This window comes from Oncorhynchus keta, chromosome 10 (assembly GCF_023373465.1).
Source record: "Oncorhynchus keta strain PuntledgeMale-10-30-2019 chromosome 10, Oket_V2, whole genome shotgun sequence".
Lineage (NCBI taxonomy): Eukaryota > Metazoa > Chordata > Actinopteri > Salmoniformes > Salmonidae > Oncorhynchus > Oncorhynchus keta.
In genome coordinates this window covers 39,093,340-39,121,302 of record NC_068430.1, presented here as the reverse complement: position 1 = coordinate 39,121,302, position 27,963 = coordinate 39,093,340, and the positions used below count along the sequence as shown (strand labels likewise).

The 27,963-nt window shown below is 43.3% G+C and overlaps 1 protein-coding gene across 1 annotated transcript; it reads left to right on the top strand.

Moving 5' to 3' along the window:
• Positions 1-620: 620 nt before the first annotated feature.
• timeless (timeless circadian clock) lies at positions 621-24,248 on the top strand. The gene is made up of 31 exons (XM_035778017.2): positions 621-796; positions 6,461-6,536; positions 6,702-6,790; positions 7,041-7,194; positions 7,823-7,937; positions 10,348-10,410; positions 10,551-10,652; positions 10,981-11,136; positions 11,382-11,515; positions 11,865-11,952; positions 12,155-12,331; positions 14,647-14,864; positions 15,046-15,149; positions 15,266-15,435; positions 15,707-15,835; positions 16,252-16,403; positions 16,666-16,763; positions 17,232-17,352; positions 17,572-17,773; positions 18,204-18,349; positions 18,461-18,546; positions 20,179-20,320; positions 20,507-20,589; positions 20,826-20,986; positions 21,127-21,343; positions 21,543-21,611; positions 21,782-21,900; positions 22,136-22,382; positions 22,747-22,786; positions 22,875-22,939; positions 23,146-24,248. Exons 3-31 carry the CDS (start codon positions 6,709-6,711, stop codon positions 23,268-23,270), a joined length of 3,765 nt encoding a protein of 1,254 aa, XP_035633910.1. The 5' UTR covers positions 621-796; positions 6,461-6,536; positions 6,702-6,708; the 3' UTR covers positions 23,271-24,248.
• The last annotated feature ends 3,715 nt before the right edge of the window (positions 24,249-27,963 follow it).

Genomic DNA, 27,963 nt, shown 5'->3' with positions numbered 1-27,963 from the left:
TGAGGGTGAAATATTGGAGGTGGTAGGTGTGAAGTTATCAGAGACAGAGGTATGCACCAAGGGTCAGGAAATGGGGATCAGAAATGTCCTGTGCGAAAGAGGCAGATTGAGGTTTCCAGGGTTTAAGTAGTGCAGCAGTTGTCATAGGTAGTGAAGAAAGTAGAGGAAGATGGGTTGGGGGGTGGTAGAGATAGTACCAGTACAGGGGATAGGCCAAAAAGTTATACGTTTCAGTAAGATTGGATTTTTGGCATTTATAGCAAAGGTTATCAACTGTACTGCAGGGATGGAACGGAAGTCGCAGAAAATGTAGGTTGTGGTGGCAGCAGAGAGGTATTTTGGTGTGCGAGACTTGACATTAGAAGAGTTACAGGGTGTGTTAAGTGGTGATGTCCCATCCTTTCAGGATGATGGCATGATGTAGGAATAAATACATTTAATTAGTGGAGTAGGGTGGTATTCATTTAATTTTTATATAATTTTGAAATTGTTAAATGGTAGGGTATTTATTGATTACATTTTTTATTTTCAATCAAAGAATAAGGGAGTTGTACTCCAGTGTAGTAGGTGGCGGTAATGCAGCATATGGGATGCCAACCGACGTTAAACGTCATAGAAGAAGAAGAAGAACATCCGTCTAGAATCGTCACGAATAGTTTAGGCGCTAAACTGGACAGTGCATATGGACTTCTCTTCTTGTGAAAATGGCATTTTCATTACTTAGCTAATATCTATAGAAACATATTTATAACTGTAGTCAGAACACAAAGGTCCATTTTACCATCACCGCGGTCTGGTATGTATAGTTGCCAACTTTGTGTGATTGAATGATTGTGTAAACGAATATTAGTATTTTTTGCTAGCTTAGCTAACTGAGCAAACACCGCATCGGCAAACGATGGAATTGCTTGTTTAAACAAAATCACTTATATATCATGTTATAATGTGTGCGTGTCATACCTGTTTAATCTTCCATAACAGTGGAGTGAAATGCGTTGATAACGTTTGCTTCATATAGCTAATGTTCCCTGGCCAACCACGCTGGTCAAGTCATACCTGTCCAGCTTATACAAACGTGTGTGCTTGTATCTTCCCGCCAGGAGTCGTTTACTAAGCACTGAATGTGTGTTGCATCCAGTTACAAGTACAACTGCTATTCTGTGATCATCCTACATTCAGAAGCGAAATCACCCCATATAGAACTAATCAGTCGATATAATCGACGCGTAATGAATCAGACAGTGGGGACAGCTGCCTAGTCATTTGACCCACAAGTTCAGTCCCATCATGGGTTCACATCAAGCCGTCGTAAATACGTAATTTCCGAGTCAGTCTGTAATTAGTTAATTTAAATTGATTTAGTGCTGAAACTAAACCATATCTGATGTCTCTTTTGTCCTGTGTTTTCAAACCGTTACGTAATGGAATGCCTTTTAAGTTGAGTTTTTACCCCTTGCTCAGTCCAAAAGTCTCCCTTTGACCTCACAGCTTGGGAATAATAGCCTGTCGCACAACTTGTTTCTGGCCAGCCATTTAATGACCAGGGTCTCGAATTTCTATCGCTGAAACGTTGATTTGAACCTGGCTGACCCCAACTCCGCAGTACAGCAATTTGCAAGCCTCCCATTTCCCTTCACCCAAATGTAGCTGATGTTCATAGCTGCAAAACTTGATTTCTGACAATGACAGTTGTCGATTATATTGTTGCCCCCCTATTTGCCTGTTCAATTGTATCGTCTGAGATGACTAAAATGCTGTCCCTGTTTTTGCCAGTTTTTACTAATCACATTTTTTGACAGCATTGCAATCTGCTGACTGGTCAGTCTGATTAATACACAATTAGTTGCCATTTAATACCTGGACTAGGCCTTCGAGTTGTATAAATGTCAACAGCCTTGGTCAAATGAAGTGTCTGGTTCAGAAAGTAAAATCAGAGTTCAAAATAAGTAGGTAATCTGGGTTCTCATAAATAAAGGTGAAATAAGGGTTAAATTCTTTGTGGCTGTCTTAACATAGGTACGATTAATGGAACTGGTGTCAGCGATATTACTTAACAATACATTGCAGATTTTATTTATAATATTTTACACCTCTGAGATGATAATCACCTTCCCAAAAGTAAATATGTTGTTTGGAAAACAGACTGACACATTGTCAGCTGGTTGGCTTAAAATATCCAATGCTCTAACCACCTGATTTTTGCGTTTGGAGCCCTTATATGACTTGACTGAATAATGCTAGTCTAGCATTAAATACACAAATTATAAAAACAAATCAATCATAATAGGCTAGTTAGTCATTTGCCTCAAGTGTTAGGTCCCATCAGATGCAAAATGGTGTGGGGATACATCAAAGCCATTTGCTAAAAAAATCACTTTGCTGGCTGTTAACATAGCCAGTCATCTCCATTTTAAAATTAATGACTTCATTTATTGTGCCTGAGAGAATATTCTTGGGCCAAATGGTATTGAGAAAACTCTTTAAATTGTCACTGTGTTTTCAAACCGTAAAACATGCACTTTATAAATTGCCTGTCTCATGTTAAAAGGCCCAAGTTGATATGTTCTGTTACGCCCTTCAAACGTTAGTTTCCACAGTCGAAACTTTGTTTTTGCATTGTTTAAACCAAATTGAACATGTTTCATTATTTATTTGAGGCTAAATAGATTTTTATTGATGTATTATATTAAGTTAAAATAAGTGTTCATTCAGTATTGTTGTAATTGTCATTATTACAAATAAATAAATTGTCCGATTAATCGGTATCAGCTTTTTTTGGGGGGGTCCTCCAATAATCCGGGGCTTTCATAGGCTGCTTAAATGTCTTGCTGCTCATTGAGAAAAACGTGTGAGTGCTTTCTGATCTGTGTGGAGGGGCTGCTGTAGTTCTTATTTATTTTATTACTATTTTACTAGACAAGTCAGTTTAAGTACAAATTCTTTTTACGGCTGTTCATGCTTTCCACCTGGCTACCCTACTCCGCAACCCCTACAGCAATTTGCCCAAGCCTCCCCATTTCTCCTTCACCCAAATCCAGATAGCTGATGTTCTGAAAGAGCTGCAAAACTTGGACCCCAACAAATCAGCTGGGCTAGACAATCTGGACCCTCTCTTTCTAAAATTATCCTCAGACTGTTGCAACCCCTATTACTAGCCTGTTCAACCTGTCTGTCAGAGAGTTTCTTTTCATGTTCTGATATGATGAGAGGATGTGATAGATAAGATGAGCTAACGTTCTGTTTGTTTAAACCTGCTTTATAGTCCTCATGATACTATGTATTTGTCATGTTTTGTTCATCAGTAACCAGGTGTGGTTTTTGTGTCAAATTTGGTTGTGAGCCTTTACGCAACTTCTGAAAAAGTAATGCACTGTCTGTAAAAGGGGAAAGAGTTTACATTTTGTTAGTAGTATACAGTGCATTTGGAAGGTTTTCAGACCCCTTGACTTTTTCCACATTTTATCTTACAGCCTCATTCTAAAATTGATTAAATTGTTATTTTCCCTCATAATTCTACACACAATACCCTACAATGACAAAGAAAAAAACGTTTTTTTTTCTTCCCCCAAATTTATTAAAAATACAAAATTGAAATCACATTTACATAGATATTCAAACCCTTTACTCAGTACTTTGTTGAAACCTCTTTGGCAGCAATTACAGCCTTGAATCTTCTTGGGTATAATGCTACAAGCTTGGTGCACCTGTATTTGGGGAGTTTCTCCCATTCTTCTCTGCAGATCCTCTCAAGCTTTGTCAGGTTGGATGGGGAGTGTTGCTGAACAGCTATTTTCAGGTGTCTCCAGAGATGTTTGATCAGGTTCAAGTCTGGGCTCTGGCAGGGCCCCTCAAGGACATTCAAAGACTTGTCTCGAAGCCACTCCTGCGTTGTCTTGGCTGTATTCTTAGGGATGTTGTCCTGCTGGAAGGTTAACCTTTGCCCCAGTCTGAGGTCCTGAGTACTCTGGAGCAGGTTTTCATCAAGGATCTCTCAGTACTTTGCTCCGTTCATCTTTCCCTCAATCCTGACTGGTCCTCCAGTCCCTGCTGCTGAATACATCCCACAGCATGATGATGCCACCACCATGCTTCACAGTAGGGATGGTGCCAGGTTTCCTGCAAACGTGACACTTGGCATTCAGGCCAAAGAGTTAAATATTGGGTTCATCAGACCAGAGAATCTTGTTTCTCATGGTCTGAGAGTCCTTTAGGTGCCTTTTGGCAAACTCCAAGCGGGCTGTCATGTGCCTTTTACTGAGGAGTGGCTTCCTTCTGGCCACCCTACCATAAAGGCCTGATTGGTGGAGTGCTGCAAAGATGGTTGTCCTTCTGGAAGGTTCTCTCATCTCCACTGGAGCTCTGTCAGAGTGACCATCGTGTTTTTGTTCACCACCCTGACCAAGGCCCTTCTCCCCCGATTGCTCAGTTTGGCCTGGGCGGCCAGCTCTTGGAAGTGTCTTGGTGGTTCCAAACTTATTCCATTTAAGGATTATGGAGACCACTATGTTCTTGGGGACCTTCAATGCTGCTGACATTTTTTTGGTACCCTTCCCAAGATCTTTGCCTTGATGAGGAAAAAAGGTAATTTAATCAATTTTTAGAACAAGGCTGTAACGTAATACTTTCCGAATGCAGTGTACATTTCGGTAATGTTGTGTTTTTAAAATCCTAAGTTCACTTTTTGGGATACGTTATTACAACTTTAGACAGCTCGCATGGACATGTATTCTACATTAAACCGAAACAATTTATCTTATGTCCACACTGTTTATGTTCCAAGAAGTGAGATTGTAGGCAAATGGAAACGTTTAAATATACATTGGTACTCAATGTATGAAAGAAGGTTCTTGGTTTGCTAGAATTACTTGAAGTGTGGAATTATAGGTTCACTCACACCTGAGAACATTTAGGCTATTTGAAGTAAACTGTTACTGCTTCTTGGAGATGATGGCCTTTGTTTACAGATTTGAGTTAGACCCAGATTCATTTTCCCATATTGATTTATATGGAAATTGTGAGCCAAAATAGCCTATTACTGGGTTATAACATTGCAGTTATTAGTTGTTACATCGTAGATGGTGTTGCCCCAATGATTGTATACACTGAGTATACCAAACATAATACCTTCCTATTATTGCATGGAACCCCCCAGGATGCTGGCCCATATTGACTCCAATACTTCCCACAGTGTCAAGTAGGCTGGATGTCCTTTGGGTAGTGGAACATTCTTGATACACACAGGAAACTGTTGAGTGTGACAAACCGGTGTGCGCCTACTACCATACCCCGTTCAAAGGCACGTAAATGTTGTCTTGCCCATTCACCCTCTGAATGGCACACATACACAATCCATGTCTCAAGGCTTCACAATCGTTCTTTAACTGGTCTCCTCCCCTTCATCTACACTGATTTTTTTTAAAGTGGATTTAACAAGTGACATCAATAAGGGATCTAAGCGTTCACCTGGTTTAACCTGGTCAGTCTATGCCATGGTAAAAGTAGTTGTTCTTAATGTTTTGTATACTCTGTGTGCTGTATGAATGGACAAAGCCACCGATCACGTGACACCATTCATTCCTATGTAAAGACTCAATTGCGCATCGAAGCCAAATTAAGTATGTTAAGATGGCGTCTCACGGAGACATGACATGCCCAGTAAGTGACGTTGCAGGCTAGCTCAGTGCTGCCCCCTCTCATTGAGTAACTGAAGGTGAAGGCCACTTCTGACTGCCATTAGCAACTAAATGATCCTTAACTACTTCTGTGTGCGAATAAAAGCGGTAAAAAGGTGGAACTGTGAGAACTTGTAGTCCTGTTCATGGTTCATTTCCATTTTCAGTTTGCCTACATAACCAGGTTAGCCAGAAGCTGAAAGAGAATCTCTGTTTAAAATGGCCATAGCCCATCTCACAATTCAGAGGAGAGCAGGGATGCATGAGCTGTTCCTTGTACAAAACAAAAGGCTGCTTCTCATCCACTCCCATTTCCTAAGGATGTTACTGTTCTGTTTACTTGAAGTCGCTGACCGGATGAGGTCAGATGGTTAATGTCACTAGGTCATGTACTCTGGGCTAATCCTGGATCAGGTCGCTTTGCTGGAATTGTCCGTAAGTGTGATTTGACAGTATGCCTTTCAACTCAAAGACTGTCCGCTTGGATCTTGTCACAGTAAAAGTGTGTGTTTTGAGAGGGAGCAATTGAGACACACGGCCAAGCAGCAAAGATGTCCTCTTGACATTCAATCTGCTCTTTGTTTCTCACACTGAAAAACATGCAGATTGCAATTCCAGACTTGTTGTCGCTCAATTATTAGTTAATAATATACCAAGAAAAGCACTAGTAGTTATGTTGATTATTCCTTGCGGCTGTGACTTTCTAATACCGTTTGAACTGAATTGTTTCTAGTGCGTAGACTGGTAAAGGCCATATAACAATGTCTGACTGCCTCTGTCTCCTACAGGTTTGATCGACCTATGAACTGACGTCTAAACACCTCGGTTCTGCCGTTGAAATCCAGGTGATCTTTTAGCCTACAGGTGAATTATTCAGTCTAATTTTTTGGGGGCATAATATATTCACTATAGTTATTTTTGTTTCGTGTTGTATCCACCTTTTTAGTCTTCCCAGAACTATATATTATATGACTTATTCCTTCCCCACCTCATTATAAATCTCTCTATTTCCTGATTGCTGTGTGTCAGGTTGAGCATGAACTGTGAGCTTTTAGCAACGTGCAGTGCCCTCGGGTACCTGGAAGGAGACACCTACCACAAAGAACCTGACTGTCTAGGTGAACTGCTACACACACTGGCTAACAACACTTGCTGGGCTATAAACACAGTGCCTAAGGTAGTACTGTGTACTAGGACCCAGTCTTGACATTAATTACTGTGTTTAGGGAGGATTTACAGTATATTTACTGTCAAAGCAACTTAAATTACTTGTGATAATCTGACCTAGGTTGGACTGCACTCAATAAGTAATGTAATTTGTGTATAGGGCTGTTATATGCACTCTGACCCGGTGTGTGTCCCCTGTAGAGAGTGTGAAGGACCTGATCCGGTACCTGCGGCATGAGGATGACACGCGGGACACCCGTCAGCAGCTGGGTGCGGGCCAAATCCTCCAGAACGACCTGCTGCCCATTATCACCCAGCACAGCCAGGACAAGTCCCTGTTTGACGCCTGCATCAGGTACACTACACACACCCCCAATACTGCATCAGGTACACTACACACACCCTCAATACTGCATCAGGTACACTACACACACCCCCAATACTGCATCAGGTACACTACACACACCCTCAATACTGCATCAGGTACACTACACACACCCTCAATACTGCATCAGGTACACTACACACGCCCTCAATACTGCATCGGGTACACTACACACGCCCTCAATACTGCATCGGGTACATTACACACACCCTCAATACTGCATCGGGTACATTACACACACCCTCAATACTGCATCGGGTACATTACACACACCCTCAATACTGCATCGGGTACATTACACACACCCTCAATACTGCATCGGGTACATTACACACACCCTCAATACTGCATCGGGTACACTACACACACCCTCAATACTGCATCGGGTACACTACACACACCCTCAATACTGCATCGGGTACACTACACACACCCTCAGTACAGGCCTGTATCGGGTGCATGAAGTTAAATAGCTAGAAAATATGTAATGTAGTTCGTCCCTGAACAGGTTGTTAGAAGCCTGGATGAATGTTGGATACTGGATCATGTTGTGTTTTGGTTGGAGTGTGGTTCTGATGCTGTCTCTGTTCCCTCACAGGCTTATGGTCAACCTTACCCAACCTGCACTGCTCTGCTTCGGAAAAGTCCCAGATGACCCCACTGTCAGACATCACTTCCTGGAAGTGGTATCCTATTTACAGGCCTATAAGGAGGTAGGCATGTTTTTATTTTTTACATTTCACCTTTATTTAACTAGGCAAGTCAGTTAAGAACTAATTATTATTTACAATGACGGCCTACCAGGGAACAGTGCCTTGTTCAGGGGCAGAACGACAGATTTTTACCATGTCAGCTCGGGGATTTGATCCAGAAACCTTTCGGTTACTGGCCCAATGCACTAACCACTAGACTACCTGATGCCCCAATGGTTGTGTCCCAAATGGCACCCTATAAGGGGGTGATATGGCCCAAAAATCATCTCTATTTTTAACCCTAACCCATTTATATATATATTTTAGCCTAAATATAAGCCTTCAACCATAAGACCACTAATAATTTAATTATTTTAGAAAAACATTTTATGCAATAGTTACTGATCTGGTTTTCAAATCTATGAAAATGTCCTTTTTGTTACAAATGTAACCAGACCCACGCACAATGCACATCCACTAATACTGACTAATTTCTGGTAGCAGACACTATAGAAAAATAACACGACTCTCAAACACAAGCCCCCTGCCAGTGAGTAGCCAGCTAATCTTTAGATTTAAAGTCTAGCCTTTTTGAATCTGTTTGCTTGCTAACAAGGTAGGTAGAACAGTTGAACTGTTATGAATACACCCAACTGTTTTAGAATACAGCCTGTTGACTTTGTTTACGTGTTGAAATGGCCTACCTGGATAAGAAAATGTTTATTTTTCAGAATGAGAATGTCGAAGCGAGTTCCTTTAAAAAAATACGTATTTCTATGCTCCTTGCACATTTTATAAAATAAAGATTGGACGGCTATACTGAATTTAAATACAAACGTAACATGCAACAATATTCAAAGATTTTACTGTGTTACAGTTTTAATATAAGGAAATCAGTCCATTGAAATAAATTCATTAGGCCCTATTCTATGGATTTCACATGGCTGGGAATACAGATATGCATTTGTTGGTCACAGATATACATATTTTTTTAAGTAGGGGCGTGGATCAGAAAACCAGTCAGTATCTGCTGACCACCATTTGCATCATGCAATGCGACATCTCCTTCGCATAGAGCTGATCAGGCTGTTGATTGTGGCCTGTGCTCCCACTCCTCTTCAATGGCTGTACGAAGTTGCTGGAGATCGGGTTGGCAGTTAGCCTAGTGGTTAGGGCGTTGGGCCAGTAACCGAAAGGTTGCTAGATCAAATCCCCGAGCTGACAAGGTAAAAATCTGTCCTGCCCCTGAACAAGTTAACCCAATGTTCCTAGGCCATCTTTGTAAATAAGGATTTGTTCTTAACTGACTTACCTAGTTAAATTAAGGTAAAATAAAAGATTGGCTGGAACTAGAACCCACTGTTGTGTACACGTCAATCCAGAGCATCCAAAACATGCTCAATGGGTGACATGTCTGGTGAGTGTGCAGGCCATGAAAGAACAGGGACATTTTCAGCTTTCAGGAATTGTGTACAGATCTTTGTGACATGGGGTCGTGCATTATCATGCTGAAACATGAGGTCATGGCGGTGGATTAATGCACAACAATGCATTCAAATTGCCATCGATAAAATGCAATTGTGTTCATTGTCTGTAGTTTATGCCTGCCCATACCATAACCCCACCACCATGGAGTGTTCACAACGTTGACATCAGCAAACTGCTCGCCCACACAACGCCATACACGTGGCTTGTGGTTGTGGGGCCGGTTGGACGTTGGACAAATTCTCTAAAACGAAGTTCGGGGTGGCTTATTGGTTGGGAAATTAACATTAAAATCCTTGGCAACAGCTCTGCTGGACATTCCTGAGGTGAGCATACCAATTGCTTGCTCCCTCAAAACTTGAGACATCTTTGGCATTGTATTGTGTGACAAAACTGCACATTTTAAAGTGGCCTTTCATTGTCCCCAGCACAAGGTGCACCGGTGTAATGATCATGCTGTTTAATCAGCGTTTTGATATGCCACACCTGTCATGTAGATGGATTATCTTGGCAAAGGAGAAATGCTTATGTCAATGCTGCTGAGGATTATGTCTGTAATAAAGCCCTTTTGTGGTTGGCTGGGCCTGGCTCCCCAGTGGATAGGCCTGGCTGCCAAGGTGCTGCACCCCTGTCCCGTCATGTGAAATCCATAGATTAGCCTGCTCAATTTATTTCAATTGATTGATTTCCTTATATGAACTGTAACTCAGTAAATGTGTGTGTGTGTGTGTGTGTGTGTGTGTGTAATCTCCCAGACCTACACCATATTCCCTTTTATAGTGCACTACCTTTTACCAGAGCTCTATTGGGGCCATTTGGAACACATCCTCTGTGGTTATCTATTTGAGCCCATTCTAAGGGGTAGAGGGAGTAATACGGAATGATTGTATGTAGCAGTATGATGTGTATGGTTGATTCATCTCCTTGTGTCTCTCCCTTTCCTCAGGCTTTTGCCAATGAAAAGGTGTTTGGAGTTCTGAGTGAGACCCTGTACACCCTGCTGCAACTGGTGAGTGTTATACTTTCATACTACAAAACCACAGAATGGAGTCCTCCAAATAATCCTGGTCTTTTCCAAAAAATAAGAGTGAGAAACAGTGGCTCTGTGTTAAATTATTCTCTCTCCCTTTATCTGTCTCTGTCGGTCAGGACTGGGAGCAGAGGCAGGAGGAAGACAACCTGCTGATTGAGAGGATTCTGCTGCTGGTCAGGAATGTACTGCATGTCCCCGCTGACCCCTACGAGGAGAAGGTCAGAGTTCACTGTGTCAGGTCTTGCTGTGACCCCATTCGGTACATTCCCAAGCAGCAGACCCTGCTGAGTTTAAAAATATATATATATATTTTGTTGTTGTTGTTGTTTTTTGCCTTGGTTCATCTGTCAATCTCTCATCGTATTGAACTCTCTTTTTCTCACTGTCTTTTCTGTTTTCCTACCTTTCACTACTCCCCATCCTTTATTTCTTTCTCTTGCATCTCTTCTCTCTCTCTTACCTCTTCTCTTTTTCCTCTCCCTATCTCCTCCCCATGTCCTATCCTTTTCTGCTTCCTCCCTCCTTTCTCCTCTGGTATGGCTGTAGAACGTGGATGATGATGCCAGTGTGCATGACAAGCTGCTGTGGGCCATCCACATGAGTGGTCTAGACGACCTGATCAAGTTCCTGGCCTCTGCACAGAGCGAGCAGCAGTGGAGCATGCATGTGCTGGAGGTCATCTCCCTCATGTTCAGAGACCAGGTGAGACCAGAGAGGGAGACATTATGGATATGGGCCCAGGTGTATCGCAGAGTAGGGTTGCTGATCTAGGACTAGGTACCTGTCTGTGTAATCGTATGCATTATGATCTAAAAGGCTTAGAATTAATCAAACATTCCAGCTTCTGCTACACCCAATATGCCTGCCGATACACAGCCCACAGAATATTACTTTTAATGAAAGGGTCCATTCTATTGATTCTGATTCTATGTTCTCCCTCCCTGCAGACGCCGGAACTCTTGGTGAGTGCGGGTCAGGCTCGTTCAGCTCAGGAGAAACAGAGAGATGCCCAGGAGCTGGAGGCACTACGGCAAAAAGAGCAAGCGGAGAAACGCAGCCGCACCCTCCAGAGAGGAACCCGGTAACCACACTGATCTCGGCAGTTTTTCTCAGCGAGACATGCTCTTTAGAGGTAGATTAGATACCATCTGACCTCAGAGCAGTTGAAGAGAGTGTGATATGCTCTAGAGCACAGGAGGTTGGTGGTACCTTAATAGGGGCGGACAGGCTTGTGATAATGGCTGGAGCGGGGTAAGTGAAATGGAATCAAAATACATGGTTTCTATGTGTTTGAAGCCATTCCATTTCCTCCATTCCAGCCAATATTATGAGCCTTCCTCCCCTCAGCAGCCTCCACTGCTCTGGAGAGATGCCAGGTAAAAAAAAAAAAATACTTTCATAATTGTCTGATGCCTTTCCCTCTCTTTCAGACACTCTCGCTTTGGAGGCTCGTATGTGGTTCAGGGACTCAAGTCCATTGGCGAGAAAGATGTGATCTACCACCGAGGCCTTCACAACGTGAGTGCGAAATCCTAGAGCAGTGCCCCAAAATTGTATTACCGGGGAGTTGGCATTTGAAGCAGGTTTCCTAGATAAAGGTCAAAGCTATTATAACGAATGGAAAAACCAACATTTGCATTTCCAAGCTGAAATGTCAAGTAGTTAAATCTGTCCTTTCTCGTTATCCTACCGGTCCCTTCTTACATGTCTTTGGTCCTAGTTCAAGAACTACACCCACGATGAAGGCAAGGCGGTGAGACGTGTGCCCAAGCGGAAGCTGCACGCTCGAGACTCGGAGGGCAAACGCCGCTCGGCCCTCAACGTGCGCCTCTTCCTGCGCGAGTTCTGCATGGACTTCCTGGAGAACTGCTATAATCGCCTCATGTACCTGGTCAAGGTGAGAAGGGGTCACAACACGGCATGATGCCCAAAGAAATGACTATCACACTGGAAGGGGTGTACTGCCCAATATAAAGTGTATTTACATTTTTATATATATATATATATATATATATATATATATATATATATATATATATATATACACACACCTCAAAAAAATAAAGGGAACACTTAAATAACACAATGTAACTCCAAGTCAATCACACTTCTGTGAAATCAAACTGTCCACTTAGGAAGCAACACTGATTGACAACATTTCACATGTTGTTGTGCAAATAGACAACAGGTTGAAATTATAGGCAATTAGCAAGACACCCCCAAAAAAAGGAGTGGTTTTGCAGGTGGGGACCACAGACCACTTCTCAGTTCCTATGCTTCCTGGCTGATGTTTTGGTCACTTTTGAATGCTGGCGGTGCTTTCACTCTAGTGGTAGCATGAGACGGAGTCTACAACCCACACAAGTGGCTCAGGTAGTGCAGCTCATCCAGGATGGCACATCAATGCGAGCTGTGGCAAGAAGGTTTGCTGTGTCTGTCAGCATAGTGTCCAGAGCATGGAGGCGCTACCAGGAGACAGGCCAGTACATCAAGAGACGTGGAGGAGGGCAACAACCCAGCAGCAGGACCGCTACCTCTGCCTTTGTGCAAGGAGGAGCAGGAGGAGCACTGCCAGAGCCCTGCAAAATGACCTCCAGCAGGCCACAAATGTGCATGTGTCTGCTCAAACGGTCAGAAACAGACTCCATCATGGTGGTATGAGGGCCCGACATCCACAGGTGGGGGTTGTGCTTACAGCCCAACACCGTGCAGGACGTTTGGCATTTGCCAGAGAACACCAAGATTGGCAAATTCGCCACTGGCGCCCTGTGCTCTTCACAGATGAAAGCAGGTTCACACTGAGCACGTGACAGACATGACAGAGTCTGGAGACGCCATGGAGAACGTTCTGCTGCCTGCAACATCTTCCAGCATGACCGGTTTGGCGGTGGGTGAGTCATGGTGTGGGGTGGCATTTCTTTGTGGGGCCGCACAGCCCTCCATGTGCTCGCCAGAGGTAGCCTGACTGCCATTCGGTACCGAGATGAGATCCTCAGACCCCTTGTGAGACCATATGCTGGTGCGGTTGGCCCTGGGTTCCTCCTAATGCAAGACAATGCTTGACCTCATGTGGCTGGAGTGTGTCAGCAGTTCCTGCAAGAGGAAGGCATTGATGCTATGGACTGGCCCGCCCGTTCCCCAGACCTGAATCCAATTGAGCACATCTGGGACATCATGTCTCGCTCCATCCACCAACGCCACGTTGCACCACAGACTGTCCAGGAGTTGGCGGATGCTGTAGTCCAGGTCTGGGAGGAGATCGCTCAGGAGACCATCCGCCACCTCATCAGGAGCATGCCCAGGCGTTGTAGGGAGGTCATACAGGAACGTATGCTACTGAGCCTCATTTTGACTTGTTTTAAGGACATTACATCAAAGTTGGATCAGCCTGTAGTGTGGTTTTCCACTTTAATTTTGAGTGTGACTCCAAATCCAGACCTCCATGGGTTGATAAATTTGATTTCCATTGATAATTTTTGTGTGATTTTGTTGTCAGCACATTCAACTATTTAAAGAAAAAAGTATTTAATAAGAATATTTAATTCATTCAGATGTAGGATGTGTTATTTTAGTGTTCCCTTTATTTTTTTGAGCAGTGTATATAAATGTAAATACATTTTTCCATTGTATATAAAAATGTAAATACATTTTTCCATTGACAAATAACATTAAATTCTTGTTCAATTCCGTTCCCCCTTAAGAAGTTTGAATAAGACTGTCGTAGAGGGAGTTCCCATATACCAGTCTGTCTGTCTTTTTTTTTTTACCCTTGAAAGGAAGTGAACAAGTGCATACTTTGGGAAGGAGAGATTATTGGTAGACAGGGACTCTGACTGTAATTTTGAAAGTAACCATATTTTCCTGGAAGTTGCTGTGTAAACATTGTGAATCCAGTTAAATCCAAGTTGAGTTACTGGGTTCCTGGCCCAGTCAAAAGCAACATTCTTTCTGCACAGCGAGAAGGTGTATTTGGATGGTGAAATAGTGGAGTTAAAAAATAATAAAAAACTTTATCCCAGAAACTCAGTTACCACATTTTGATTGAATAAAGCCCTATGTTGCACAATATAACATTCTTCACACTTGTGGTTTGAGGCCTGTTTAGACACAGCGGTTACATTACAGACTCTCAGTCCTATCTATGCAAACAGATCTGAGCTCAGTGCAGTTTGCTACATCACTCACAGCTGGTCTCTCTGTCTGCTTCCACAGGAGGGACTGATCAGGGAACAGGCGCAGCAGCACGACGAGACCTACTACCTATGGGCTCTCAGCTTCTTCATGGCCTTTAACCGCGGCAACGGTTTCCGTGCTGACCTGGTCTCCGAGACAATGTCCATCCGTGCCTTCCACTTCATTGAGCGCAACATCACCAATTACTACGAGATGATGCTCACCGACCGCAAGGAGGCCTCGTCCTGGTCCCGTAGGTGGGTGTGGAAAACAGGGTTATTTTTTTTTTAAGGGAACCATGTTGGCACTAAAAGTTTTGAAGTCTAATTCGAATGTTATCGTGGACCGTATGGAGCCCACATGGAGGATGGCTTGTACATTTCTGTGTATCTCTGGCTTTGAACGTGTAAGAAATACATTTCTGCATGTTTTTTCCAGGATGCACCTGGCTCTGAAGGCGTATCAGGAGCTGCTGCTGACGGTGAATGAGATGGACCGCTCCCGAGACGAGGACATCAGACAGAGCGCGAACGTCATCAAGAGTGAGACTCTTCTCCGGTCTTCCGCTCTTCTCTCCACCTCTTGTCGTTTCCTCTTCTCTTCTTTGTTTCCTCTTTCATTATTTTTCTAAACGAAACATCTAAATCCTCCCTTCCAGGTAACATTTTCTACCTGATGGAGTACAGAGAGATCTTCTTGACCCTGCTGAGGAAGTTTGATGAGACAAAGCAGCCGCGCACATTCCTCAGGGACCTGGTGGAGTCCACCCACCTCTTCCTGCGCATGCTGGAGCGCTTCTGCAAGGGACGCAACAACCTGGTGGTGCAGGTGAGCCTCACTCTCTACTCACAGACAGATAGGGGCCACTAGAGGGGTGAAAGGAATAAATGCAAGGTGATAGTTTGTCAAATAGGGAAGTTGCTTAACTTTCATTTGTCAAATATGTTTCTGAAAATGGATTATTGTTGACTTGAACATGCATCAAATGACAGCCCTACAGTTCGTTATTTACAAAAAGGCTATCTGGCTATATGTCGATTCAGTTCCACTTCATATGATTTATTTTCTGTTATCCAACTCTGCTTCCCTCCTTCTGCAGAGGAAGAAGCGTGTGAAGCGTAATAAGTCTAAGGGCCGGAAGAATCCGACTGCAGCAGAGACCACCCCCGAGGCACTGGAGGAGACGTGGGGGGCCGTGGCAGAGGAGCTGAGGGCCACTAACTTTCAGGTCACTGTTGGGGATCAGCCTTGGGGATCAGCCAGGGGACAGTTAACACCTGGAGCAGCTAGCTTGTCTTGTCTACCAGACTCCATTCCATTTACTGAGGCAGATTGTTGCTTGGTGCTTTCATGGCTTTCATGTTGTAGCATTACACTGTTAACAGACAGCTAGGGGAGGAGTTCATGGGTGCATCTGTTGTCTAAAGTGGCTTCCTCTCCCTGTCTCGTTTCCTTAATAATATTCACTGGTGAAAGCAAATGCCATATGGCTTTCCCCTATTGTATGTGTAGATCAGTGCAGATGGAGGACAGGAGACAAGTAGAGGAAGATTGTTTAATATATTGCGATGCAGCCCTAGTGTGTTGCTGTCAGTACCGGTATGTGTATGAGTGCTAAATCTGGGTCTGTCTGTATGGCTGCAGTTGTCCGAGGCTTTGACAGAGGGTGCTGTGCCATTTGACGCTGCGTCTGAGACTCCCCTGGAGGAGCAGAGGACTGAGGCCATGGTGCGTGTCCAGGATACCCTGCTCAACAGACGGGGCCCTGAGGCTCTGGGCCTGCTACGAGCCGCGAGGTCAGTCACACACTCAATCTGACTCTGCTCTCATAGACTTCTTTTGGGAAAATCGTTTATAGATGCATCCGCCATTGAACACTACAATATTATTATTTATTTTGGTAGTGCTTTTCTTAAACTCAAAGTGCCCTACATCCACGTGGGTCGATCCACCAATAGTCAAAACAGCATTTTGATCTGAGGCTACTTTTTGGGCCATTCACTTTACAATAACAAACATGGTGGTTGTCATAATTCTCTTTCTATATTTCTATCATAGGGAGGTGTGGCCAGAGGGAGATGTGTTTGGTTCAGCTGATGTGGAGCCAGAGGAGGAACTAGAGCTCCTCAAACAGATCCTCATTGCCAACCTGCCCAGTGAGTGTCTCTGTGGCACTGTTGTAGTACTCGAGTCCAGGACTCGACTCTGACTTGATTCACAATTTTCATGACAAGTAACTCGACTAGGACTCGACCAGTGGTGACTTTGTCAGAAAATCTCTTTTGTATAATTAAACATACTAGCTACAACAGCAAATGTTATATAGCTAGCTGTATTATGTAGTTAGCCTTACAAATGTGCAACAATGTAACAAAGTCTACCTTTAAAAATGGTTGGACTGCAGCTTTTAGTACTACCAAGTGACTCAAGTATAAAGGTCTTGGACTCGAAACACTAGATACTTGGGACTCGACTTGGATTCGAGGTTTGGTGACTTGACTACATCACTGGTCTGGTAATTTATCAAATATGGGATCGATATGATTTAATCTGACGTGTATATTAGCAGATGCATTAATATCTACAAAAATAAAGTAGATTAAGAAACACTGTTTTGTTTTGAGGGCCAACTCCCCCTGAACCTGGGATGGAGGAGGAGGATGGAGAGTTGGAGGAGGAGGAGGAAGAGCTGGAGTCTGTACGAGTGTCTGAGACTGAGTTCAACTTCCTGGACTTCATCAAGAGGTGAGGGACACAAATTCAGTGTCTACAGTACATGTGATCTCAGATTTGCATCACCGGGGCCTCCGTGTCAGTCTCCTGAATACGAAGAACTAGTGATAAAAACATTTATAAAACAGAACATGTTAAAACTGTAAAGAATAAGCCCCAGACACTCCCATTTGCCCTGTGATAACACTGACCGTTTTAAATCTTCACTGCCCAATGTGCCCTGCATACCAGGTTTGCCAACCCCAACATCGTACGTCCCTACCTGCTCCTGCTTCGGTCTTACTCCCAGAACTCCCCCCACACCAACCACTGCATCGCACGCATGCTGCACCGCCTGGCCGTCGACCTTAAGATGGATGCCCTGCTCTTCCAGCTTTCTGTCTTCTGCCTCTTCAACAAGATCCTAGGAGACCCTGCTGCCACTGCCTATAAGGTTAACCAGGGTCCCGTTCTTTAGGGAACACCGTAGCAAAATGTTGCAACGGAAAATTAAAATAGTGTTTATTAGACAAGTTCAGCTAGTCCCTCTCTGTTTCGGTCTATTTTGTGCCTGATAAATTAACCTGAACCACCAAAACACTGGGTTAGATGGGTGCTACCCTGGGAGCTCTCTAGTGTAATCTCACGTAGGGGAGGAATGATGCCGTTTTGAAATTGATTAATGAACCAATGAACTGAAAAGACGAGTGCATTTGTAAGCGAGCGGACTAGCTTCAGGCTAATGATGGTCTGAATCTTTACCGGAGATACTCACATGTAACTCAAATTACATATCAAGTCCCTTCGGATTTAAAATCCTGTAACCAAGGCATATGGAATCTAATACACTTACATGTTTCAATATTTTTCTCTTCCTCCTACAGGAGCTGGTGACCTTTGCTAAGTTTGTGCTGAACCGTTTCTTTGCCCTGGCGGCTAAAAACAACAAGGCTTTTGTAGAGCTGCTCTTCTGGAAGAGTGTGGGAGCTGTCCGCGAGATGACAGAGGGCTACAGCAAGCCTGGAGAAGGGTGTGTGTGCGCGCCTGGGTGTCAATTAAATAAGTGTCTATGTTCTCCTACACTTAATGCTTTTCAAGGTTTCCATTTTTAAGTCATTTATTGTTCTCATGCTCGTCTCAGAGAGGGGTCTAATAAGAAAGCAAAATGGACGCCAGAGGAAGAGGATGAGCTGCGAACACTCTACGAGGAGCACCGCAACTCTGAAGGTAAACAAAGGACATCACTCCCCTCTGAATTTCCTGTACTTTTATCACCAATCCTTTCATCTATCTGGTGTTTTATGGCATAGCCATCCCATACATACAGTACCAGTCAAAGGTTTGGACACACTTACACATTCAAGGGTTTTTCTTTATTTTTTACTATTTTCTACGTAGTTTTGATTCTACAATGAAATAACGCATATGGAATCATGTAGTCACCAAAAAAGTTAATCAAACCAAAATGTATTTGAGATTCAAAGTACTTTGCCTTTGTGACAGCTTTGAACACACTTTGCATTCTCTCAACCAGCTTCATGAGGTAGTCACCTGGAATGCTTTTTCAACCGTGTTGGTGTTCCCAATTAAACTGAGCACTTGTTGGCTGCTTTTTCTTCACTCTGTGGACCAACTTATCCCAAACCATCTCAATTGGGTTGAGGTCGGGTGATTTGTGGAGGCCAGGTCATCTGATGCAGCACTCCATCCCTCTCCTTCTTGGTCAAATAGCCATTACACAGCCTGGAGGTGTGTTGGGTCATTGTCCTGTTTAAAAACAAATGATAGTCCCACTAAGCGCAAACCAGATGTCGTATCGCTGCAGAATGCTGTGGTAGCCATGCTGGTTAAGTGTGTTTTTGAATTCTAAATAAATCAGTGTCACCAGCAAAGCACCATCACACCACCTCCTCCATGCTTCACGGTGGGAACCACACATGCGGAGATCATCCGTTCACCTACTCTGCCTTTCAAAAAGACATGACGGTTGGAACCAAACATCTCAAATTTGGACTCATCAGACTAAAGGACAGATTTCCACCGGTTTAAGGTCCATTGCTCATGTTTCTTGGCCCAAGCAAGTCTCTTCTTCTTATTAATGGCTGGCAGTGTTTTTTTGCAGCAATTTGACCATGAAGGCCTGATTCATGCAGTCCCCTCTGAACAGTTGATGTTGAGATGTCTGTTACTTGAACTCTGAAGATTTTATTTGGGCTGCAATTTCTGAGTCTGGTAACTCTAATGAACTTATCCTCTGCAGCAGAGGTAACTCTGGGTCTTCTTTTCCTGTGGCGGTCCTCATGAGAGCCAGTTTCATCATAGTGCTTGATGGTTTTTGCGACTGCACTTGAAGAAACGTTCAAAGTTCTTGATATTTTCCACTTTGTCTGACCTTTACGTCCTAAAGTAATGGACTGTCATTTCTCTTTGCTTATTTGAGCTGTTCTTGCCATAATATGGACTTGGTCTCTTACTAAATAGGGCTATCTTCTGTATACCACCCCTACCATGTCACAACCCAACTGATTGGCTCAAATGCATTAAAAGAAATTCCATAAATGTTAACAAGGCACACCTGTTAATTGAAGCTGGTTGAGAGAATGCCAAGAGTGTGCAAAGCTGTCATCAAGTTAAATGGTGGCTACTTTGAAGAATCTCAAATATATTATATATTTTGATTTGTTTTAACACTATTTTTGTTTACTACATGATTCCATGTGTTATTTAATAGTTTTGATGTTTTCACTATTATTCTACGATGTAAAAAAATAAAGAAAAACCCTGGAATGATTGTGTCTAAACTTTTGACTGGTAATGTATGTTCATGAATGCTTGTCCCATATTGTCTCTGAACCTTAGAGCGAGAGTCAATCACAGTGCCTGACATTGTTGAGACTCTGCTGCCGTTGCTTAGCAACACCACCCGTACGCGTCGGCAGGTGGTGGCCCAGTTGGTGGCGATGGGACTGGTGGACAGTGTAAAAGAACTGAAGAAACAGAGGTTAGTCAGTGTCATTCAAGGGGACTTCATGTCTAGGCTACATCCTGTCACCTGATAGCTTTTACCATAGAGAACCTATTCCATATTAATGTCCGTAGATGTAACATACTGTTTACTTGTCAGTGCTAGTTAGATTATGGAAAGGACACAGCCTGACCTATAGCTTCTGATTTGACATCCCTGAAGGAAAGGCACTCGTATTGTTCTGTGGACAGAGGAGCAGGAAGAAGAGCTACAGATGCTGTTTGAGGAGTTCAGAGACTCCGATGGTACGTTCTGAAGGCGCCCTTGATTCCCATGCTATACCATGTTACCATGGCGATAAAGGTTGCCATATTTGTTTGTCTCCATGGTGATAATGGTTGCAGACTTGTGTTGGAAAGCTTTCAGAATGACCGTTCGATTGATTCCTTTGTGCCAGACAAGCTCAATAACGCCCAGCTGAAGTATTTTGAATTCAGATATCTTTTGAACCCAGTTCTGAGTGGTTGTTACATTTCCGTAGATGTGCTGGGGAACATCCTGAAAAAGGTGACGGCTAAACGTTCCCGGGCCCGCATGGTGGATAAGTTGCTCAGCATGGGCCTGGTCTCCGACCGACGGGAACTCCACAAGAAGAGACGGCGCAACCCTAACGCTCCGGGGAAGAGCGCCGCGATGGGAATGGTGACATGAATTTATTTAACCTTTTTTTTTTTTTTGTCTCATTGTTTTACTGGGTGTTCAGTATTCTAGAATAGGTTGGCGATCTAGAAATGTCATAACTAACACCACTATTATTAAAGTATTTGTGTGTAATCTGTTAGACTGAAGAAGAGTTCCTGGCTCATCTTCCTGGAGGTCTAACCGAAGAGCCCATGGACGATGAGGAGGAGGAAGAAGACGAAGAGGAGAGCGAGGGGGAGGAGAGGGAGAGACAAGCTCCGGCAGCCAGAGGAAGGAAAAGCTGGATGGCAGAGAGGGAGAGCATGGTTGAGAAGAATGCCAGTCTGAGGACCATGGTGTACACTCTACGGCAGGAAGGTGAGAGCAGAGCATTCATGTTTACAGTACGTTTTCAATACAGACTACCCCTTCTGTGTGTCAGTATAGTAGTATGTTCTTTTCATTTTAACATCACACAAGCTAGTCAAAGAAGATTTAATATGGGAAAGAAGACCACATAACAGTTGGTGTTGGTCAACAGTTGATAAATGGTCCCTAAAGCTGTATTTCGTAACAGGTATGTCAGGACCCCTGTTGTGGCTACAGAACTGCCTGAACAGAACGGCAGATCACCGCGAGGAAGAAGGTGAGTGATAATCCACTTTTAAAAAATGTGACCTAAAAAATATTGAGGGGAAACAACGCAGCATTGGGCATTTTGCATTTCTTTATCAATGTGAATTGTTGCATTCTTGAAGTGTGGTTGAGGAAATGTGTGATTTATTGTGGTAGTTAACGTTCTATTTTCGCCATCAGGCTTGTTTCAGCCCGTGCCAATTGTCCCTCTGACTGAGGAGAACGAGGATGCCATGGAGAAAAAGAGCTTTCAGAGGTTACTACGGAAAATAGGGGTCCGAGCACCAGCTGATGAACAGGTTGGCTTTAGGAGAGAACTGTTATTTCTATATTTTTTGTCCTACCCACATGATTAAAATTATAGGAATAATCCTCAATTTAATTACTTATATGCAAGATTTGGCTGATATGAGGCACTGAAACTTTGAGAAAGTTGCATTTATAAAAGGCAGTGAAGTGATGTTTTTCAACATGCTTTCCCATAGACTACTGTATAGGTAATACATTTCCTCTGTGTGTCTGGTGATCGATTAGGAGTCATTCTGGAGGATCCCAGCCCAGATGAGACCATCCCAGCTGAGGGGAGCAGCAGAGGTCCTTAGCCCCAGTCAGGATGCCCTAGCAGCGGGGGCAGAGGAGTCGGAACAGCCAACCCCAGGGAGCCCCATCCAGGAACAGCAGCAGGGGGAGGCAGACTCTCACGAGCAGAGAGCCCAGGCCCTCCGAGCCCTGCTACTGGCCCGCAAGATGAAACCGCCCTCTGCCTCAGCAGAACACACAGGTCAGCAGATTAGACATTGGTTGTCTGAAATGGCACCCTATTCACTATATAGTGCACTAGTTTTGACCAGAACCCTATGTGCCCTGGTTCAAAGAAGTGCGCTATAAATTAGCTGTTATCTCCTACTCAGTTTATACCTCTTGTAACTGATTAACGGTGGAGGTCTCGTAGGATTGATCCGACGTTGTTGCTTTGTTAACCGTGACTTTATTAAGAGACAAGGTAATATTTCCATCAAACTCTTTACACATTTCTAAGTTTCATACGGCTGCTATTTTGTCTTACTAAAAATGGGAAAATGAATAACTACTTTATATTCGGAAACACCCACTTATATCTACCATGACATTTGGTCTTTTCCCAGATTTCACACCTGTTGAGGATTCAGACAGTGCACCTCATAGGTGAGACACTTCTCCATTCTATTATGTAATAGCATATCTCTCTCTGCATGTTCTGTTCTGACTTTTCTCTTCTCCTTTACCATCACAGATCTTCAGAGAAGAAGACCTCCACCAAGAGAAGCCGAGTGGTGTTGGACAGTGATGAGGATGAAGGTACTGTGCTGTCGTCTAATCATAATCTAGTCATATTCGTTTTTTTACCCATAAACTAGAAATGATAGCCTGGGTGCCAGTCTGTTTAGGCAATGACTGCTGTTTGTTAAAGAAGAAACAGACTGGCATCCAGGCTTAAAGATTATTTACTACGACATTTAAACATGGGGCTGTATTGCTAACACTGCCGTCTCCTCTCCTGACAGAGGACTCTCCTCTCACTATGGACCTGGGGGCAGACGGGGGCGCTGACTCAGACAGGGAGGCGCACTCCGCCCCTGCCAAGCGCAAACGACAGAGGGTCCTGATTGACGAAGATGAAGATGATTAGAGAAGTCTTCCGTTTGATTTTGATTCATTCTGTATAGCGCTTTTCCACGTATGTGCTTTACTCAGAAAGGGAAAAGCTCACCTCATCCACCAACAATGTGAGGCATCCATTTGGACCCAATTTGATTGAAGCATCATCATACACCATGCCTCTATGGGGTTGTGTGTAGGAGGATGGGGAACATGGACCCTCACTTACCAAATATTTCTCAGAGAAGGTGGTATACAAGTCTTCTCAGACAAAAGACCAGAGAGGGAGAGAACCCCAGGTTTTTAGGTAACATGGTGCGTTGATGACTCCTCCCCCTTTGCCTGTACTAACCAATTTGGAAAAGATTCTAGTCCTGATTGACAGCTCACTGTTAATTCATTCTAAATGTTTTGTTTGTTTGTTTAATCGTTGTTGTAAGGAGCGGATGGTAAGGCTATTGTATAATTAAGGTGGTTAAAACGACTGGTTGGTTGTGTGGTCTGGTCGCTTATTGTATCCACTGTTTTCACATCCTTTATAAGAACACACCATGGTGTTTATTTTGTTTTTGGCAGTAATGATGTCTTGCAGTATGAGGAAGTGTAGGATGTTCGTTCAAGGATGTTTTTTTTCAAATGTTTTTGTCGTTTATACACTTCAATCTCTTTTTTGAGTATCCTTCAATGTTTTGTATTCATTTCAAAGGACCTGCCAAGCCAATATAGGGATTGTACGGTCAATGCCCAGGTTTTAGAATGTGTTACCTCAAACTAGGTTGTTCTATCCATGTATGTGTCCCAAATGGCACCCTATTCCATTTGGGAAGCAAATTATATAAACTCAAGATTGTTTCAACTGCAGGTGTTCAGTAATCAGCAGATTACTAAACACCTGGGAAATATATCTGCTGTTTTTAAAAAGCTGTTTTCAGAAAGTAGTTTCTCATGTTAGAGTTCAGGGTAAAACCTGCATAAGTTGATGATTAAACAAACAAAAAAAGTAATGAAATGTGAGTGAAACGTTTGTTGCGTCAGCTCATCCACTCATGCTGATTTCACACACCAGCACTGTGCCCTTTTCACCACTAGGAGGCACATTTAATTGTTTTACTGCGTAGAGTAGATTCTGTCAACCACCAACTCAATTTCCTGGTGGATTTAATCGGGCAAAGCAGGAAATATTTCAGTGGATGAAAGAACCCATGTTAAAAATATTTCTCTCCTACTGAATAGATTTTGTGCATTTTTATTCATAATCCTTCAACATTTCAACCTCCCTAATCTTTACTGACTACCCCCTTGTTCATTATCTTAAATGAGCAAAATAACTATTCTGTACTGTTGGCTTAATTTGTCTGTCTTTTTACTGGTTCTACCTGTACTTGCCTATCTCTATTTCCCTAGACCATGTTGCTGTTAGGAAGGGAAGAAAGTGGGTGGGTTCAGAGATCCCAGTCTTTACCGTCAGGGTCTGTGGTCTCCCACCTTTCCCAGCTGCGGTGGGGGTTGTCCCTCTGGTCCTTACATCTGGAGCATGTTAGCCACTTCCTGTCGCTAGCATCCGGTCAAGCCCCTATCCCACAGATCCAGAGCCGGGATGGGAGAGGCAGAGGAGTGGTCTGGGCCTGTACAAACACTACGGTTGTGTGTCCTGTTATAAGAATGAGGACCCAGATATTAAATAATATTGACTTTTTTGGGGGGCAATGAGGGATGTAAATAACCAATAGAGTAGTATACTAGATCAAATTAATTGTTTATTTTGTTACACTTTAGGGATGTCTATAGTATTCTCTCTGGTATGCAATTGGGTTTCTGCTCAGGTTATGGATGTGTCACTGCGACCTTAAAGGTCCTAAATGATGTCACCATTGCCTTTGATTCTAAACAATGTTGTGCCGCTATTTTTATTGACTTGGCCGAAGGTTTGATACTGTAGACCATTCTTGTGGGTCAGCTAAGGAGAATTTGTGTCTGAGGGGTCATTGGCCTGGTTTGCGAACTACCTCTGAGTGCATTGTGTAAAGTCAGGACATCTGCTTTCTCAGCCACTACCTGTCACCAAGGGAGTACCCCAAGGCTTGAGCCTAGGCCCCACACTCTTCTCAATTTACATTAACAACATAGCTCAGGCAGTAGGAAGCTCTCTCATCCATGTATATGTAGATAGTCTTATACTCAGCTGGTCCCTCTCCGGATTTTGTGTTAAACAATCTACAATAAAGCTTTGTTTTTGTCCAACAAGCTTTCTCTGCCCTTAACCTTGTTCTGAACACCTCCAAAACAAAGGTGATGTGGTTCAGTAAGAAGAATGACCCCCCTCCCATCAGTGTGATTAACTACCTCTTAGGGTTTAGAGCTTGAGGTAGTCACCTCATACAAGTACTTGGGAGCATGGCAAGATGGTGCACTGTCCTTCTCTCCGCACATATCCAAGCTGCAGGCTAAAGTTAAACCTAGACTTGGTTTCCTCTAACGCTCCCAAGTTGTGCAGCCGTCTAAGGCACTGCATCTCCGTGCAAGAGGTGTCACTACAGTCCCTGGTTCGAATCCAGGCTGTATCACATCCGGCTGTGATTGGGAGTCCCATAAAGCGGCACACAATTAGCCCAGCGTCGTCTGGGTTTGGTCGGGGTAAATAAGAATTCATTCTTAACTGACTTGCCTAGTTAAATAATGCATCTTAAAAATGTGCTCGCTCTTTCACCCTAGCTGCCAAACTAACCCTGATTCTGATGACCATGCTAGATTACAGAGACGTAATTTATAGATCGGCAGGTAAGAGTGCTCTCGAGCGGCTAGATGTTCTTTACCATTCGGCCGTCAGATTTACCACCAATGATCCTTATAGGACACATCTCTGTAAACTGTCCATCTCTATACCTGACGCAAGACCCTCTAGTTACTACTTCTTTATAAAACCGTCTTAAGCTTCACTCCCCAATATCTGAAATACCTACTGCAAGCAACCTTCATCCTCCACATACAACACCCGTTCTGCCAGTTACGTTCTGTTAAAGATCCCTAAAGCACATACATTCCTGGACCGCTCCTCTTCAGTTCGCTACAGCTAGCGACTGGGGCGAGCTGCAAAAAAAACCACTCAAACTGAACAGTTTTATCTCCATCTCTACATTCGGACTCAATCATGGACACTCTTAATTACACTTGTGGCTGATTTGCGTGATGTGTTGTCTCTATCTATTTGCACGTTGTTAGGCACAGACAACAATATTTGTACCATGTTTGTGCTGCTACCATGTTGTTTCTACTGTGTGGTTGTCATGTTGTGTTGCTACCATGCTGTGTTGTCATGTGTTGCTGCCACCATGTAGTGTTATGTGTTGCTCCCATGCGGTGGTGGTGTCTTAGGTCTCTCTACATGTAGTGTTGCGGTGTCTCTCTTGTCGTGATGTGTGTTTTGTCATACATTTTTATTTTTAATCCCAGCCCCCGTCCCCGCAGGAGGCCTTTTGCCTCTTGGCAGGCTGTCATTGTAAATAAAAATGTGTTCTTAATTGACTTGCCTAGTTAAATAAAGGTTTATTAAAAAGTGTGAATGTCAACCGGTGTCTATAAGAATGTGTAAAGGTATAAAAGAGGATATTTTCAAGAACTCCATAGCTGTTTTCTTTCTAGAAGTGTTCTGTTCCCTCATGAACTCATTTACTCTTCAAGTTGACTGAACTTCCCACCTCCCCGTGCAGTACAGAAAAGCTGTTGTTTTATAGGCCGTGCAAAGCCTTTGCAACTCCAGTCAAACAAAATGCCTTGTAAATATGAACATCAAATCCCCCTTCTTCTTGTGTACCCATATGTGTGCCATGTGTATAGGCTACAGTACAGAACACCAACTTACTGCTCCAACGTGTCGACCCACTATAGACTCTACGTCTGGCCATGCTGCCTGTCTGTAATGGCACTGGAACCCCAGGACTGTACAGAGCTTAGAGAAGAATGCAGAATGACATTGCTTCAAGTCAAACCCAGGTGAAGTAAATCCAGCCACAGATCTTTCATAAACTTTGCAGAACAGAGCAATGAGGGTTTAATATTATAATGACCACACCTACACTACAATCAAATACTGTTCACCGAATGATACTGTACTTCAGCTTCTTGAGCAATACAGTGCGTCATTGTGTGCAGATGTCCTCTTGAGTTTGTTTTATTTAGGAAAATGTAGAAATGACACAAGGAAATGCGACGTTCTAGGTTCACTTATATTTGTCTTAAAATTGGTTGTGTATAAAGACAATTCAGTTTAAATTAGATTGCGTCCTTGAACACTGCTCCCCTAAAAACAAGATACATATATACAAACAGAGGACATTTTGGAAAGCAAAAAAAGTTGTAAAGGCTTTGTTTCAGTGGGTGACTGATTTATAATCAGTTGGTTTTCAGACAGATTAACCCCAGGTCACGAGAAAGGGGTTAAGGGTTAGAGTCCTCAATGTAATAAAGGTACTGGTGATAATGCTGCTATGGCCAGGTGTAGTAGGAGGGTGGTGGTGGTATAGTTTGCAACAGGGTTGAGGTTTGTCATGAAAAGTGATACATTATCTGTTGATTTTGGATGGTTGGGAGGTGGGGTATTTTGCCAATATCTCCTTCCATCCCCCCATGTGCAAGCAGGATCCCCTGTCTGTTCCTAATTTATTGTCTTGTCGCTTACATTGTTTGTGTTCAAATCACCCAATTAGAAAATCGGCTCTATTGCAAAC